Raw genomic sequence first — 19260 nt, 5'->3', positions numbered from 1 at the left:
AAATTGCCTGTAAGCATTTAAAGTTCATGTATATAACATAAAATGTCCAAAACATAAGCTTAATAATTACAAGTTAACTCAACTTGTACAATAACTCTGCATGTATATCTCAAAAAATAACACATGTAGGCTTATATAGATGTGGCTTGATATATCTTATAGAAATTAAAATTCAAACAACAAACTCATATCCTTTTATTTGCAATGAGTAGTTGCTTTGGCAATTACACAGCTTTGCTTTCTATACATTTTTAAACATCTACCACATTCCTTGAACTTTGTAAGATACCATTAAGTTGCACACACGGTTATCACAGTAGTCATGAGTCAGCATCTTTGTTCTCCTACTCTCTGCTCAGCCTAAAAACAGGTGAATTGCAACTTTTCTAACTTATAACACAATCCAATAGCCTTCAGAACTCTAAATTCCAAGAGGAAGGAGGACAGATTTATGAAATTCAAAGTTCTGGTCTTGTCTTGAAAGCACTGGGGGGACTTCTAAAGAGGATTCGCAATTACAGTCTCCTCAGGGCAGGGACCATTTTATTCCTTTGTAAAAATTAAACTAGAGGCCCATACCATAGCAGTAATAACACATTTGTGCGACTTATATGAAAACTAAACACTAAATTAAAAAATAGAATATTTACAGAAACCCCAGATCTTTTTAGCAAGTTTTTCCACTTCAATGAAATCTTTAATAAAAGGATATCGCCCCCTTTTTTATTTATAATAAAGTTATGACTGTTTTAATTCACCTCAATTTTACTAGATAGCCTTAGGAACCCTCCATACTTTTAAACCAATGACAGAACTTCATTTTGAAATACTAAAACTGTTGGTAACAGTTTCAAATGGGAGTGTTACAAATTACATGCTTTGAATAAGTTGCAAAATTAACTAGTCACAGTAACTTAAATTGTAGTAACAATTCTGAATTTAGAAGGGTTTGTAGATGTGAGGTAGGATATCCAATTACTATTCTTGCCTTGTTCCCTAATTTTGGGCATATGACTACATTAGTATCGGGCAGGTATAGAAAATGGGAAAGTTAACATTTATGAGAGATTACCATCAGGGTAATATTGCTGGTTCATGCCTTCTGGAGGACCTTGTCCACCATGACTGTATTGGTCCCCATAATAGTCTTCCTGGCCTGAGTACTGCTGTGGTGGGCCTGAAAAACCACAACCAGTCAATACGTAAATAACTTGTTTTCTCTGTTATAAAGCCTGCTAAGTTCCGATTTTAGTATGAGAAATATTTCTCAAATGTACTCCCCACCCATATCGTTGCATTTCAAACATATGTAATCTGGTTTACTTAAAAAAAAAAAAAATAATGTATCTATATGTATACACACAGACACAGAGTTGTTTGGCTGTACTAGATTGAGCACATATATATCAAACTTCAGTTTTGAGCTCATTTGAGGAGCATGTGCATAACAGACTAAGGTGTTAAAAATACAGTTACTCCTTTTCTAAAAGGACTGGGAAGAAAAAAAAAGAAAAAAAGAGAAGAAGGATTGTGGAACATCGTTCCTTTTTTGTAACTAATTCAGAACCAAGCAGGTACTCTGTTCCTTTTCTGTACCTATCATTTAAATATCAAAACAGAATTCTGCATCAGCATATCTGAGATGCATATTTTTAGGTACTTTTGTCAGAAAGAATTCAAAACAAAAGAAATGCTTGTCTTCACGTTTCATGGTGATACCAGTAATCTGTTGCTGCAAGAAACCACCCTTAAAAGGGTAACAAAAAGAGTCTGCAAACAAAGTCTGTGACACCCAATGATTTGATTGAAATTTGGTGTAAGCAAGTGATTTAAAATAGTTTTAAAGATGGTTATATAAAATCAATGTAAAAACACTGAAGTGAAGTCCTACCTTGCTGTGGCGGCCTGTACGGAGGAATCTGTCTCTGCCCCATCATGTGATTTCCTTGGTTAACTTGGCCCATCATTCCCATCGGTGGCTGCTGCCCCTGGTAATGCTGACCACCTGCTTGTGGCATGTTGTATTGCTGGGAGGGAGGCTGCTGGTGCATCATTGGACCTGCATGACGAAAAGTAGCAAATGTGTCTTCTGTAACACGTAATTGTGATTAAATCTTTCAAAAAGAATGAACACAGAAAACTCAACCTTCAAAAATGGAACAAAAAAGGCTCTGTATTTCTAGCGCTATCATAAGCATGCATTGTTTCTGGACCTATGCAAACACAGGCAATCAATTCAGTAACCAAATTACAAAATAGAACTCAGCCTAAATAATGATGCTTTCTAGACAATTTTTCTTCAAGCTACACAGACGCTAGTTTACTCATCTACAAAGATAAATGAAACACTTCTACCATTCTTTGTTTTCAAAAGCATCTGCAAAGAAAGTCTAGATGAAAACCTGATGGTGAAACCTTGACAAGTCATAGAAAAATTATTTAACGTCATGAGCTCCTTGGGGCATAGTTTTAATACACGTGTAGTGTTGTTATAGTCCATCAATGAGCCACTTAGCTGTTATCACAAAATAAACAATTTTATTTAGCCCATAAAGACAAACCACTCGTACCAGTGAGTCAGGCTATCACACACAACAGGCAGTATACAGAAAGACCCATGGGAATACATGCTCTGCCCATCATTGAACAGTCCCAAGCAGCCTGTAACAAGAGTCTTCTTTCATACCAAGCTGCACTAAGTTTCTATGAGCCACAGGAAGAAACCAGGAGAGATCAAGTCCTGTCCATGTTTTATCAACTGAGAAAATCTAGTTAAGGTTGAACTTGGAGAAATGCAGACTTCAGTAATGAAAACAGACAGCTAAAGAGCACCCTACTGACACCATACAGCAATGAAAATTATGATTATGCCATTCCATTATATGGGATTACAGGTTAGGTTGATATAACTCCTAACAAAGAACAGCTTCCTTACTTCCTCTGTAGTACCACTTCAGAAAAGAGTTACTCCAGTATTAAAAATGCTAAGAGGAAAGAGTTATGACAAGGATCTAAACTTCTTAAACAACATATTTTTATAATACATTAATTCAAACCACTAACACATATTGCACACTTTATAATGGTAAAACCCAAAGCTTTTTATGTCTTTTTAAAAAAAAAAAATTTGTAAACTACAAAGATGACAATTAACTAGTCTCAATAAAAACCAAAACAAATCAAAACATCTAACTAGCACAGCCACTCCTTAGACCCATCCCAGGAGAAAAAAGGAAGGTATCATCTAGTTTTCTATATGCTAGATTTTGCCACTGCGTTTACTATTTTTTAAATAACTAGGTGCTGGAGCACAAGCAGAAAATCCTACATAGAAACAGCAGTGCTGGAAAATTACCTAGATACAGTTGATACTGAAAATGGATTTATATAAGGGAAGGAATAAATAGTCACTTACATCCTGTCTATGTGGGGTTATGAGAGAAAGTTAAGCCAAATTAATTATGGTATGAATTCAAAGTGCGTTAGTTAAATCCCATTCAACCCCTGTGCGGAATCTCTCAGTGAGAAGTGGCCTTAGTTCTGTTAAGCTTCACCTTTCTCTGAAGATTGGCCGCTTTTAAAATGATCCAGTTATGCTTCAATCCTTCAGTGTGGCAGTGTCTGTGTTCCAATTTTAAAGTAAGAAAAAATCGTTTTAATTGAGATACTGTAATTATTTTGCACTTAGCAAAAATATATTTCATTTTTTGATCTTCTGAATGAGTAGGTAATTTAGATCATTCCATTTCACTGCTCCTCTGTTTGGAGGTACTGAGAAACATTAGGAAGCCTCAAAAAAAAATAAAAACTTGTTGCCATAATATTCCTAGATCTCAAGAAAGCTTGTTAATTAACAATATTAATATTAGTCACAATACAATGTGATAAAATGTGTTGGGTCCCCATGGTGCAATGTAGATGTTTTCTGTTTGCTTTTTAAATTAGAACTTCATTAACGCTTTGTAGAGCCACAATGAGAATTCACTACCCTGTATCAGACTGTGTATTGTGTTAATAACAGAGTGTCTGGCTTCCTTCCAGTTTGGTTCACATCTCTCTCTTATTAAGAAGATACCTAAAAGAAGAACCATGGTCTTTATCATCTCAGGCAACAGAACTATTTTATAAGGTAGTTTTGAGGGGTGACGGAACTTTGAATTTGTTTTTTCTTTTGAAAAATCAAGCCTACAATAAAGCTACATTTATTCATCATATAATACTTAATATAAAGCTAACCTAGAAAACCCCTTCACAAAACTTAAGACCATTAGTTCATGATCTAAGACTTTCTAATATTTGTAGCACATATTTTTACAGCTCACTTAAAGTACAGCTCTTGTATCCCCAATCAGGTCCTAACAAACTATACTCAGTGGAAGTCATGATCTCTTCCAGACGAAGGTAAGACTTCACGCACAGAAGTTCACAAAACCGTATGCTGCACGAGAATGCTCACTGCTTTTGAAAACTCTCCCTAGAAACACTTTTTTTGGTGAATTTCTAGAACTATTTATTCCAGAGAAGACAAAGTATCTGATTTGTACAGAGTCCAAAATAAGTCCAAGAAGATACTGCATAGGACTATCCCTGTGAATATGCAAGTACACAAGCAGACTCGTCTTTCCAATAAAATATTTTAACTTTTAACAAAAGCCTTGTAAATGTTTCTGTATATTCAGAAGGTAGCCTTTGTATGTCAATATACTGGAAGCATTCCTAGGATAAAAGTCTGAAGAAAAAGATGCTAAGAAGTAACACCACAGGTCCTGTGAGGAGTACGGGTAGTTTTGGTAGTGATTCAACAGGCATTTTAAAACATGGCCAGCCTAGACCCAGATCAGTCTTATGGAATAAGTAAATGTATAAAGCAAGCCAGACAGTAGATCAAAACTGAACTGCTCATTGTTCAATTTAATTAAAAATAGTCTACATTATAAAGAATACACACCATTATGCTCAACTGCTCAAAGTCATCTACATCTACTAAATGAAAAAAAGAAAAAACCACCAACCTCCAAAAGAACAACCCAAAAAACCCCAAACCTGTCCCTGCTCCAGCCAGCGTGTCATAAAGAATACTCACATATAGGGAAGAAAAGATATGTGGATTTAAGCAAAAATGGGCTGGTACCTCATCTTGTAAGTGCAGTGACCCAGTGGCAGTTTGAATTAAGGAAACTGATAACATGGTTTTTAGATGTGTAAGATGAACAGAGAGAAACAGAAATGCAAACTAGGAGTGGGTCCCAGACAAACCTAACAAATATGACACCAGAAGTGTACTGAGACTGAAAGAGTTGCAGAAAAACTTTGTGTTTAAAAACATCTCCTTAGCTTTGTCTCTTCTGCTGAAATGCAGATACCGGTGGCAAATGCTATGAGAGGACAAGAGTAACTCTTGACATAGCTGAAACTTCTGAAGAAGCAGAGAAGTGAAGAACTACACTCACAAATGAACTGATGGCTCTGCTGTTCTGATTAAGGAGCTATGGGAGCAGCTAGACATAACCAAAAAGCAACAGTACAATACATTGTTTCTCCAGTCTTCAAAAATATGTTGGTTTTGTTGCTAAGAAGTGTATTCTTCAGGCATTTCACAATATGCACTCGTATTGATAAAGCAATCTGATATCCACATCTAGAGTATCAGCAAAGTACACCATGGTAAATCTCATCGTGTCCACTGTTACATAAATAAAATATATACCTAGCAATGCAGCAGCCCTCAGCAAAACCTTTTTTGTTGTTTTTCTTCTTGTTAAGAAAAAAAAGCTTGTTTTTAAACATAAGTGATGTTGATAACTCTTGCAAGAGCTAGCTTAGGAATTCCACTGCAGGGTAAACTTAACTTTCAATTTTCTCAAGATTCTTGACAAGAGTTACAATTCAGATGTAGTTGGTCAAATGAACCAAAATCTTAAAGGTGTTTTAACATGAGGGGCAGTTAAAACAATCTCAAAAGAATTTGAGGATACAAAAATTTTTGCTACTCCAACTGTGTGATTTAGGCTGCACATTAAAGGTAGTAGAAACTTCTTTACATTTGCTTATTCCACAAAGCTCTCACCTCAAACTGAACCATAGTCTCAGATGTCAATTAAAAAAACCCATAAAAGTAAGTCAATCAAAAAATTCCTTAGTTACCTATGCCTCCATGGCATTAATGAAGACATTAAGGAAGAAAGATGAAAGAAACAGCACTATGGCATCTGTTTATATCTTTGGGGTTTTTTTTTTCCCCCCAAGATAAGAGAACTGCAATGTCTTCTACAGCTAGACATCCTACAAATCCAGCTATAGCATGAGAATGTGGCACTTCAGAACACGGAGGCAATTTTGTTTTTCTTTAATAGGTTAGACGTCCAAACAACTGCGACTGCCCTGCTTTGTTGTTGTGCATTGACCCTGGCTGGAGGCCAGGTGCCCACCAAAACCACTCTATCACTCCCATTCTCAACTGGACAAGGGAAAGAAAATACAATAAAAACTTGAGGATCAAGATAAGGACAGGGCGAGATCACTCACCAAGTACCATGACAGGTAAAACAGACTCGACTTGGGAAAATTAATTTATTATCAATCAGAGTATGAGAATAAGAAATAAAAAATAAGTCTTGAAACACCTTTCCCTCCCTTTTTTCCAGGCTTGACTCCCAAATTCTCTACCTCCTCCCTCCCAGCAGCACAGGGGGACGGGCAATGGGGGTTGCAGTCAGTTCATCACACGTTGTCTCTGCTGCTCCTTCCTCCTCCGGGAGGAGACTCCTCAGGGTCTTCCTCTGCTCCAGCGTGGGGTCCCTCCCATGGGAGACAGTCCTCCACAAACTTCTGCAACATGAGTCCTTCCCATGGGCTGTAGTTCTTCAACTGCTCTGTTCCTGAAGGCCCAGACTGCTCCAGCATGGATTCCCCACCAGGCCACATGTCCTGCCAGGAGCCTGCTCCAACATGGGTTTCCCATGGGGTCACAGACTCCTTTGGGCGCACCCATCTGCTCTGGTGTGGGGTCCTCTGCAGGGGTATCTGCTCCCCCATGGACCTCCATGGGCTGCAGGGGGACAGCCTGCTTCACTATGGTCTTCTCCAGGGGCTGCAGGGGAATCTCTGCTCCTGCACCTGGAGCACCTCCTCCCCCTCCTTCTTCACTGACCTTGGTGTCTGCAGAATTGTTCCTCTCACACATTCGCACTCCTCTCTCCAGCTGCAATTGCTGTTGTGCAGTTTCTTCCCTTTCTTAACTCTGTTATCCCAGAGCGCTACCACCATTACTGATGGGCTTGGCCTTGGCCAGCGGCAGGTTCATCTTGGAGCTGGCTGGCATCAGCTCTGTTGGACAGGGGGAAAGCTTCTAGCAGCTTCTCATAGAAGCTACTCCTGTAGCTCCCTGCTACCAAAACCTTGCCACACAAACCCAATACATTTGTCTATGATACCATGGCTACTGTAATCACCTGAGGCATTGAAACCAACAGCCTTTGCTTACATGGGAATGAACAGATGGTAAGACATCCACAAAAGGTCCTCAAACTCAGAAATGATTTTATCCTGATCTGTTATCCTCTGAATATGTTTATATTTCAGATAACATTGGATGTTCCTATCTTTATGTTCCTTTCTTTATGCAGACAACAAAAGAATAGTAATTTTGCACCTGTTTCATCTCTGCTGTCTCCATGACCTCTTCGTATTTGCTTGTAATAAGAGTTCTGAAACTTTAATTTATATAAACTTACAAAAAATTCTGTTAAACTGTCATTAAAAAAAATCTCAGCACCAGATTTGACAATTCATCTTTGGCAAATGATCGTGTCAACATGATATTCTTATATAGAGTTCACCTGTTAAGAGTAAACAAGTTCCCCTCTCTCACCCCAAGCAATGTAAAATGCTCATTCAGTACAGACTGGGGAGTTGGGCAAGTTTGCTTCAAGTGCTTCTGGCAAGGGAACAGAATCCTAGCAAAAGGATGTGAGAAACAAAGTTTCTGAGACAGCCAAGCTATAATTTCTTAGTCTTTACTTTTAAAGTACTGAATTCTACTGTTTATTATTATTCTCTGACTGCAAAAGATCTGTTCAATATAGTTAAGAGGAAGTTCCATGTAAGTTTCAGGTTCCAGAAAATCATGCTTACACCTCCCCTCTGAAAAGGCAAAAGTTGGCAAGACTTTAAATATTTTATTCAACATAAGTAGCTTCCCATACAAAAGAAGAAATGCACCCACGAGAAAAGGGTTTCTTCCACGTTCACTCAGCTCCTGCTGCTTTTCCTATCTTTTCCAAAAAAGGTAGTCAATATTCCTTGCAGATGGCCCAGGCTGCTACTGTAGTAGCTGCTGTAGTAGCTCTTTAAATCGAGTCATCTACAGAATCTTCCACTTAAAACATTCTGCTTCCAAAGTACAAAATTACTAAAATTTTTCTAACTGGACTGACTATACAGAAACAATACCATGAAAATGTTGCTTCTCATTTAAGATATTCCTCTGGCTAGCATTTTCTAAACTAGTGCAAATCAACAATGAGTACGGAGTGGAGACAAAGTAAATCCAACACTGGGTTCTGTTACTACGCATTTCATTTCTTAATTAGCACTTTTTCATTTTTTCTTACTAACATCTGCCTCAAAACATGTATATACAGCAAGATGTTTTGTTAGGAAACACACATTAAAAGTTATGCTAAAACCACCCAAAAGTTGTATCAAACCTTTCTGCGCATTATGGTGTCTATCTATATGATAGTATACTTTTTTCTAAAAGTACTAGTATCCTTCAGTACACATTAGATATTATTCACTGAAAAGCTATTTCAATATTTTGTTTCCTCCTAATTGTGTGAGATGCCATGCCTAGTCAAACACTGAAGACAGAATTATTAATTTACTCATAGGTTTTCTTATGGCACTCAACTGAAATGTTCAAATCTTCATAATGAATATACTTTCACACTCCTGTGAAATCAGATGGTATTATAATGTTACCATCAGATTCGTTCCTCTACAGATAGGGAACCCATGCAGGGAAAGACTAAGGTCAAAAACAGCTTCTAATTTTTAACAGCCAACTTGAAATGCTAAGAACTTATCTTGCAGAATATTTAGCATTATATTTAGCTAGTGCTATTATTAACTGATAAATACAATAGGATCTCTCATTCTCCATATGGATCACCCCTTTGTAAGAATGCGTGCGTAGAGGTTCACCAATGCCTCCTGACAACAATACCGAGGGTCAGAAAATTTTCATTTATTTCTCTTTCTGAATGGCAACACATGCTACCAATTAAGAAATCTTCAAGTCACAGTCTGTTTATTCCCTTTTTGTTAATCTGCATCTCAACGCATTTCCTAGCAGCTCACTCTTGTTTCCTTACTTAGATGAGAAGCTTCCAGTGTCCGTGCTTGGCCCAAGACCCTCTGCCCAGCCAGACCAGATCTTGGCTACTTATCTAAATCTCTCATGGTCTGACAGATTTCTCCGCCATTCCTTCCCCTGCTGTCTTGGAGTCACAAGAGTGAAGATACAAAAATATTTCCACTAATTTGTCATCAAATCTTAATACAAATGCAACAACTAAGAGTAGAAAATGGAGGAAATGTATTAAGTAGACCTGACTGGGAATATTCTTAGGTCATAAACGTTACCTACCAATACAGAACAAACAAGCACATCTTCAGACTTAAAGACTTCTTCCCCCTTAGATATTTAAAATTTGACTAATTTGGGACAATATTTTCATTGAAACAGGAAACAGCACCTTGCTGGCGTAACAGACAAGTTTCAAAGCCCTGCTCTAAAACAAGGGGCACCTGCACTCCTACATTTACATATGAAATGCTCTACGTACTAATGTTTTTGTAAGACATTGAAATATTTTAAAGAATGTAATCTTTCACCCCACTGTCAGAAATGGCTCTCCACTTCTGTGAAACGCCTGCAGAAAATCAGCCTTGATGCAGACATTTGGAATGGAAAAAGTCTCAGCCTAAAGAGTCAAAGTTTGGCAAAATTAGAATCACCCAATGTGAAAACTTACTGTGGCCTTAAGTGCAGACAATGGCATCAGCTCTTGTTCTAACTAGAGATTTTGCTCTCGTTCTTGAACATATAATTTAGTTAGATACTGCTTTATTCTTTATTCCCCAAAGCCACTTCAATACTATTATTTGTTCAGAACAGAAACCTTTTAAGTATCTTTCTGCCTAATTTCTAATGAGCAATTTTCAAGTTTGACACAGTACTGAAAATACAGCAGGGGAATGAGGAAGAGTAAAAAAACCACTACTTTGAGATGGAATAATCGCTAGACCTAAATTGTAAGCCAGTCACACAGAGTAAGTTGTTTTTTGTAGAGTGACTAGTGGATGACTCCCTCACAGATACTGCTGCATATTTATTGCCAACTCTCTACAACTAAAATTTCAACTGAGCATGCACAGGACTTTTCTAAAGCATCTTACAACATTTACAAAATTACTCCATTGTGTATTTCCCAGAACACACAGATAACTTGCCAGTTCAGAGAGACAGTCAAAAATATTCCCACTTGTGATGGTTTCCTCTGCTATGTGGCTATCTTTTGTTTCCTCTGCTGTTAAACTTTAACAAAAATGCCATTAATCATGTGGACAATGAAAGACTCAGACTTCCCACTTTCACTACCGTTAAGAAAACTGCAGAAAAAGCCGTTTCGTCCTGACTCATTTTTGGTCTCTCATTAACTTAGTCTTTTCTCTGTTTTGAGCCTTTCTGTGATTTAATAATCCCACTGATCAGTATGACCTGGTCTGTTCGTACACCTCAGGAACAAATGGTATCTACCTAACAAAGTGGAGCTTCGGTCTCCAACAAGGGTATACTGCAGTTAGAAGAACCTATGCCACTGGAGGATTATTTCTTCTACTATGTCCAGGAAGGGAGCCTTAGAAAAAGAGAAAACCACGTTCTCCTACAGCATCAGAAAAGAGATGAAAACCTTGACTCAAGTCATATCCTCCAGTTAATATATCCATAAAAGAGTTCACATATATATACTGGGGAAAAAAACCATACTTGCTATAGATGTGGCAGAAGCATTATTTTTTAACAAATTTTGCAGTATGTCTTCTAGCTGGTGATATGTCCACTTCCAGTACAGTAACAGACTTAACAGGTAAACTGAAAATACTGCTTGCTGACTTGTAAAGCACATTTATAAGAATATGCAGTATACATACAATGTAATAATTTGGTCTGTTGTGACTCTAATGTAATATTTAAATTCTGCAGTATCCTTGCACTTCAACAAGGACCATACTGTCAACAGGATACATCATCCGTTTATACTATGCAAATATCCTAGATACAAAATCAGTTTTGAATTTTACTATATACACAAGGACATCTCCTGAAAACAGCAGGGAGTAGTGAATTTGTTCCTGGACCTGAAATTTTATTTCTTTAAGATTAACAGATATAGCACACTAAACAGCATGCAGCAGAGAACAAAGATTAATTAGTTACAAAAATCTGAGGGCTACCTGACTTTAATTTTTCAATTTACCCAAGAGATTGAAGAGTAGAGATGTATTTTATCAACTTAAGCAATAACGACACTTAGATAGAAGTGCAAAGTTTGAGAAAGATAAACATTACTTCAAACTTAAACTGATGAAAGCAGATCCATTCCCAGATTCTCACACAATACCTGAAAACAGTTTGGTGTCCGCAAATAAATAAAACGTCACTGGCACATGGGAGAAAGGAGACGTAGATTCCCCCAAACATGGGTACAAATGTATTTAGAGAAGGAAATCCACAAGAGAAGACCTTTTAAAAAAAGAGTCTATACCTGAGATCTTTCTTTTTAACAGAAGCTAACAAGCACCTCACTTACCTTGGTTTGGTTGCATGTTCATGTTTGGTCTGGGACCATAGCTACCCATTGGCTGTCCCTGGCTCATTGTCATCTGATTCTGCACTGGCATACTCTGTGAGGATGGCACTGAGTGATTATAGCCGCCCATTGACCCATGGCTACTTGAAGGCATGTTCATGGAACTGTTCGTCATATTGAGTTGGTTAGGTCCAGGTCCTTGCATAGGCATATGGTTAGGTCCTTCAGAAAAGAAAACACGGGAAAAGGTTCTACATTAAGTATCATAAAACAAGCAAATATAGTCACACTGAATCACAAAAAATAAAAGTCATTAAATTACATTAAAACAAAGCTAAGCCAGAGTTTGCTCATGATTTCCCAACTTAAATTTAAAAAAAAAAATTGTTCAAAGTTCAGCTCTACCAGCCGAAGCTACTATAACAAAGGTGTACGTTATCTCATAGCTCATCCTAAATCCATACTGCATGCAAAACTAGTCTTTTTAGTACTTGGGCAACACACCCTGAATTTCAATCTGAATTGCACAAGATCAGTTTAACAGCCAGCTTGGTAGCTCTATAGCAGCTATATAATTGTTATAATAGTTGTAACATTTCTGTTTATTCAAACAAACCATACTAGACACTTTTCGGAAAGTAAGAGTTATTTTTTATTTTCTTCAATAGTCAGGCAGTATTAACATTGACATGGTACAAATACCTGTAGAATAAAGATGGCTGAAGGCATATTTAACATTGTTTGAACATATAATCTATAGCCAATACTCTGCAACTGTATTTACAGAGTACTAGGGTGGAAGATGACTGGAAGGACAGCCACCAAATTATCAGCTCACCTCTCACAGCTGCAAAGATGCAAAGAAAGAGCAACCTGTTCATATATCCATGAGGCCAACTATGCCTCTTCACCCTTTACTTCCCCTCTTCCTGACAACACAGGTTGGAATTGGATTGTTCTCCGAATTAAATCTACTGTCAATGGGTATTTTAAAAAGTATAAACATTACAATACCATCTGATCAGTTTACTCATTACTTTACTCCTAGTAGCTGCTCACTTATTCCAGTCAAAGTCAGTCAGAGGTGTGACTGGATATAAATATGACAACTGAAAAAAAAATGAAATGCAAGGATTACACGTATGACAAGCACCACATGAAGAGTTTATGACGATATCCACAACCACAGCACGTGACAGAGTAGGTCAACTGTAAACAAGGCAAGCGTCAGTATATACAGAGTTCACCAAGAAGGTGCCATTGTTGCCAAACATGCCACAGGTTTTTTGCTAAGCTACAAAACCCTAAGAAATACAAAAAACTTAGAAGAACTTAAAAGAAACTATGCCAGTAGATTTGTATGAACATAGTGACTTGGTTACATATCTCCCTGTAAAAAAACTAAACCAAAAAAAAGCCCAGTTCTGCCTTCAGATGTGAACAGCTCCCAAGTCCTGACTTGGCTAAAGAAATAACTGCATTAATCTAGGACAGAATGAAAGCAAAAATAAGGACAGAGTTGTACACAAGGTCACAGAGGCAATACCAACCAACCTGCAAACAAAAAGATGCAGAAGAACAAGATATCAATGATCAAGGAACACAGCTACCAAAATCCAACATGAAGAAACATGTTTAAAAATATGTTTATCCTCTTGTCCTTTTCAAGACACCTTACTGAAGTGAACAGATAAGCTTATTTTATCAAGGAAAGTGAAAAAGCTGAAAAAGGTATCATATATGCAGTTCGCTGTTCCTGCAAAACAAGGTGAGCAGAGATTGCTGAATTGTACAAAGGTGGATCCACCACAAGTTACAGAAAAAGTAGCTCTAGTGAAAAGGATTATGACCACGACGGAGAACTATAGATGTCTATACTGTCCTCTCTTCAGCACTACCTAACTCTGTAATAGCGAGAACATGGGGACAGTTTAATTCTGAAAAAGTGAGATAATCTCTAACCATGAGATCAACGTTTTAAAGTAAACTAAGGTGAAAAAAGTGGCAAACAACTATTGCAGGACTGCTAGAAGACTACTGTCTTCATTTCCTTCCTATGAAAAGGAAGGAATACAGAGGGCTAGCGCCAGAAAGTCAGAGCCTGGGAGTGCTTTTGTTCCTTTTTATTCCAAGGAAGAAATTGTCAATAATAGATTTCAGAGAGCTAGCCAAGCACACAGTGGAATAAGTTTTTAGTGTCTGGTAATGTACAAAGCAAAACAAAAAAATTATCACAAGAGAGAAGTTAAAAAAATAAAACACCTTCTCTGAAATGTTGATTTATACTTCATGTCTCAGGTAGCACCAAAATAGGAGAAAGCACTCTTAAGAAAAAGCTGGCACATCAAATGCCAGGCATGCATATGTTCTAGGGTCAAAATCAGGTACTTTGTTAGTGAGAAGCTAGAAGACAGGAACAGAGGAAAAGCTAAGACCATAGTATCAAAAAACCTTGTAAATGAAAAATAGTAAGAACGCTTTTTAAATAATTTTTTTTTAGTTTGCCAAAATATTTCACAGGGTTCTTCTGCACATAAAGACATTACAGGTGATTATTATTTTTTAACAAACAAATGAAATAGGAAGAACAGGATATAAATGAAATATGAATGAGACAGGAAGTGCGTATCTGCCATTAAAATAACTGCTTTAAATGCTATACTAATTAGATTCTGTGGAATAATAAATTTAGTGAAATAAGTATCTATCTTGACCATAAACAGAAGTCCTTTATCCTAACCACTCATGGACAGTATCTTAGCTCTGAGAAGCTGTAAGCCAGCCTAAGTGCATTTGAGACAACGTTTGCAGGAAGGAAAGACGACTTTGAGAGAACTTCTTGGTAATACACAAGCACCTGTTACTCAGGAAAGTCACCTACCAGTGCCAGGACAAAGGTCAGAGAACCCTACGGCTAGTCTTACCTTTCAACTTTCTACGTACAATAAAAAAAACTCAAGAAATTGGGAAAGTAACTTGCCACCACCACAACCCAATTCATCTCCTTCCAAATCCAGACCACCCTTACTTTGCATCACACAAACTCTCAGTCAATGCAACTCTCCAGACAGTCATTTTTTCAGGAAAAGCCATAATTTGTCACAGGTACAGATAACACTCAAGTCCATCCTAGGCTGAAAAAGGTTCATCATGGCTGTCTTCCCTGGTAAGAGGACACAGACACTCATTTCCCAGGGGATGCAATTAAAGGCCTCAGCAGCACTTCAGGTCCTTTATTAACCGGAACACAAGCATGAGAAAAATCATCTTTTGCCCTTTAGGTAATGGCACAGGTCTAAGGCAGAACTTTAAAATCAACTCATGGCCTGATCATCAATACGCAGTTCTTTTATTCCTCCCATCAACCCTTCTACCCATACTCAGGCCTTCCAGAAATCACAGAATGGTAGGGGTTGGAAGGGATTTCTGGAGATCATCTAGTCCAACCCCCTCTGTTAAAGCAGGATCACCTAGAGGAGGTTGCACAGGATCGCATCCAGGCGGGTGTTGAATATCTCCAGAGGAGACTCCACAAACTCGCTGGGCAGTGCTCTGTCACCCTCAATGTAAAGAAGTTTTCTCATATGCAGGTGGAACTTCCTGTGTTCCAGTTTGTGCCCATGGCCCCTTGTCCTGTTGCTGGCCACCACTGAGAAGAGTCTGGCCCCATCCTCTTGACATCCACCCTTCAGATATTTATAAACGTTGATGAGATCCCCTCTCAGTCTTCTCTTCTCCAGGCTAACCAGACCCAGCTCTCTCAGCCTTTCCTCATACGAGAGACGCTCCAGTCCCCTCATCATCCTTGTAACCCTCTGCTGGACTCTCTCCAGTAGTTCCCTGTCTTTCTTGAATGGGGGAGCCCACAACTGGACACAGTCCTCCAGATGTGGCCTCACCAGGGCAGACTAGAGGGGGAGGATAACCTCCCTCCACCTGCTGGCCACACTCTTCTGAATGCACCCCAGGATACCATTGGCCTTCTTGGCCACAAGGGCACACTGCTGGCTCATGGAGAGCTTGTTGTCCACCAGGACTCCCAGGTCCTTCTCTGCAGAACTGCTTCCCAGCAGGTCAACCCCTAACCTGTACTGGTGCCTGGGGTTGTGCTTCCCTAGGTGCGGGACCCGACATTTGCCTCTGTTGAATTTCATTAGGTTCCTCTCTGCCCAGCTCTCCAGCCTGTCAAGATCTTGCTGAATGTCAGCGCAGCCTCCTGCTGTGTCGGCCACTCCTCCCAGCTTAGTATCATCAGCAAACTTACTGAGGGTACGCTCTGTCCCTTCATTCAGGTTATTGATGAATATATTGAACAAGACCAGACCCAGTACTGACCCCTGGGGCACACCATTAGCTACAGGCCTCCAACTAGACTCTGTGCAGCTTATCACAACTCTGAGCCCTACCATTCAGCCAGTTCTCAATCCACCTCACTGTCTGCTCATCTAACCCACATTTTCTAAGCTTACCTATGAGGATGTTACAGGAGACAGTGTCAAAAGCCTTGCTGAAGTTAAGGTAGACAACATCCACTGCTCTCCCCTTATCTACCCAGCCAGTCATGTCATCATAGAAGGCTATCAGATTGGTCAAGCATGATGAAATTCTTAGCTGGTATTTTTAAGAGCCTGAATTTTATTTCTTCCAGGCTGGTCAACTCACAGTTGTCGACCCTGGATTCTCTTGGTTTGCACATTAGTGACTGTATTCCTTTTGGACAGATCCATCGCTTCAGTTATTTAAGGTTTTGTGTATGGCTTCTATTACAAAGTGTCTACATAACTTTAGAGTAAGTGCCCTATAAACAGAAAGAAAATGCATACACTGCAGAAATTATTACAAATACATATCGATGAAATACAGAAAGGCTCACACACAGGCAAACTAGCAAACACTTAAAAATCATTCAGCTATCTACTTAACAAGATGATTCTGTTTCTCCTTTTCCAACACCTAACTATGAAATGATTTCAGCATGTCTTTCCGATATTAAAGATGCCCTCATCCTAAGCTGCTTATCTTTGCATCCTCAGAGACAACCCTAAACAGAGAAGGGAAGGAACAGACATTCAAAAAAGGGAGTATATTGGAAGAAAGGCTAAATTAAAGCTTAGTTGGAAATTGTGTTTAAGTATCTGTCTAGGTGAATACCAAAACAAACCTATTTACCTTTCACATACTTTCATAAGAGCTCTTTTCTTATTCTATCTAATTACAAAGTATGTATGTTTAAGGAGTGACTTTTCTCCCCCATGGCTCTGCAGTGAAGTCATTATGCTCACATTGTGACTTAGTAATCCTTCTCCTTGGAAAAAGATCATTATAATAACAATAATATGATTACACTAGAGGGTCAAAGAGACTGATTTGTGAGAGGCAATGCTATCCTCCATGGGAGCTGATGGATCTCAGATGATAGAGAACTCCACAACCAGAATACCTCTGCCCTACTTAGGGAGCAGCTGCATGTATTGCCTGCATTTGGAAGTGGAAAGAGCAATGACCAACATGTATGATGAAACTGACTTCTTCTCTAGATCATTTCTTACACATAGCCTCTGGAGGCTATTCAGCTACTCCATTCAGAAATGCTGCCACTATCAGGTTCATTTTATCAAGATTTGCACAGAAATTAGAGACTACAGCAATTCTATTTTTTACTTCATATTAAGTTTTGCACAGTTATTTACTGGAGCTTATCCTTGTGACCATTGAGAGATGAATGCTCACGTATCCTTTGACAGCAGTTTCCTTTCTTGGAAGTATCAATACCTTGAAGGGCTTTTGTACGAAAAGTTCCTCCATACAAAAAAAACAAAGGGGTCCTGAACAAAAGCAATCCTGGAATGCAATTTTAAGCTGAAAGCCAATTCACATGAAATAGGCAGTATGACTTTATGAGTGGAAATTCTGGAAAACAGCCTCTATATAAAGAAGCAAGCTTTTCCAGGGCCTGCTCCATTCTGATCTGACTGCTAAAGGGAATAGTTACCCCGAAGCCAGTACTAGTAGGTACAATGTGGAATTTTATCATCTTGTTTCACTGCTTTGTTTCTGACTTCACAAGCACTTTTGTTTTTATTACAAAACAGGATGGCATAAAAACTGACTTTAAATTTACACCTAGAACAATCTGGAGGCCATTTCTTTACAAATCCCTTACGATTCAACATATCTTCAATAATGAAGAACACAGAGGATTAGTGGAAGCTGGATGACTTTCTGTCAAAAAGTGTGGGGTTTGTTGTTGGTTTTGTTTTTTGGTTTTTTATTTTAACATTTACCCACATTTGAAATGCCCTCCTTAAGATGTATCTATTTTATTTTATCTGATTCTTTAGCTATGGTGATTTCACATTATCTTTTTATGGAAGGATTTGTGTTCGCTCAGCCACAGGCCAATACCTTTCCCCAATAAGCCTTCTAAAGCCAGCTGTACTGCACGGTTTCAAACAGACTAAATTTAGCCAGTTCTGTTCATCAGAGGAATGCTGTGTGTCAGCTACATCAAAGCCCAAGGGCAGCCTGATAAACACTGAATACAGGTCACGTAGCTCTGTAGCTAACAAACTCTAAGAGAGCTTGTACTCGGGGGCATTCAAAGCAGTTTTGTCATCAACAATCTAGTATCCCTTGAGCCCCCATGTCGTTTCAGTTGCCAGGCAACGCTGGTGTTAATGTCTTAGAGGAGAAAAACTTACCAGGCATCTGGCCGTTCATCTGGTTCTGCATGTGTGGTGCAGGAGGGCCCCCACCTACCATACCATCTGAAGACATGTTGTGCGAGCGCGGAGGTGGGGGAGGGCCACTCTGACTCATCCCTCCCGGACCCATAGGCATATTCTGTGTGGGTGGCTGAAAGGAGACAGTTTAGTCAAACACGAGAAGCAGTTAGTCTGACAAATATATTATATGTACATATGGTACAGCAGTTGCCTATATTGTTAAGCTGGCTATGAAAGCAAGCACTGAAACGCAGTTCGTGCTCTTTCTGACAGGTTTAACTCCTCCTAGTATTAATTTTGGCAAAACGTTTAATATTTCAATCAATTTTACATGAAGTATTACACGCAGACAACACCACAGCACCTTCAAGCACCGCTTTAAAATTTAAAAAAAAAATACAAATCAATGTCTCATTAAAAAAATTACATCTGAACAGTTTAAGATGGCTGGAGTCGCTCCCTCCCCCGCCCAAAGCTCTCCTTCAAAGCAACATTTGGTGAACAAAAAAAAAAAACAAACCAACTCTTCCATTACAATTCTCTCTCATCAACAATTTGTTGCTGTGAACAGACCTCGCACGAGGACAAAACAGGTACAACAAGAGACAAAACCCTCTGAACGCTCATAGACTAGCCAAAATTTGCACCTGGGTGTGGTA

The 19260-nt window shown here is 38.7% G+C and overlaps 1 protein-coding gene across 3 annotated transcripts in view; it reads right to left on the bottom strand.

Annotated features, from left to right (window-relative positions):
• Positions 1–19260, bottom strand: part of SS18 (SS18 subunit of BAF chromatin remodeling complex) — a 46194-nt gene that overhangs the window by 7757 nt on the left and 19177 nt on the right. For 2 of the 3 annotated variants that reach the window (XM_054815987.1, XM_054815988.1), the window contains exons 4-7: positions 18578–18731; positions 11877–12098; positions 1892–2059; positions 1073–1177 (exon numbers count right to left, since the gene is read on the bottom strand). In XM_054815987.1, the coding sequence (XP_054671962.1) occupies positions 1073–1177; positions 1892–2059; positions 11877–12098; positions 18578–18731 (649 nt within the window). The remainder of the gene's footprint in view (positions 1–1072; positions 1178–1891; positions 2060–11876; positions 12099–18577; positions 18732–19260) is intronic. The other variant, XM_054815989.1, reaches the window with a different exon arrangement.

Source organism: Grus americana, chromosome 2, assembly GCF_028858705.1.
Source record: "Grus americana isolate bGruAme1 chromosome 2, bGruAme1.mat, whole genome shotgun sequence".
NCBI classification, from domain to species: Eukaryota; Metazoa; Chordata; class Aves; order Gruiformes; family Gruidae; genus Grus; species Grus americana.
The sequence above is the reverse complement of the archived record's forward strand: the minus strand, read 5'-3'. Positions and strand labels throughout refer to the sequence as shown.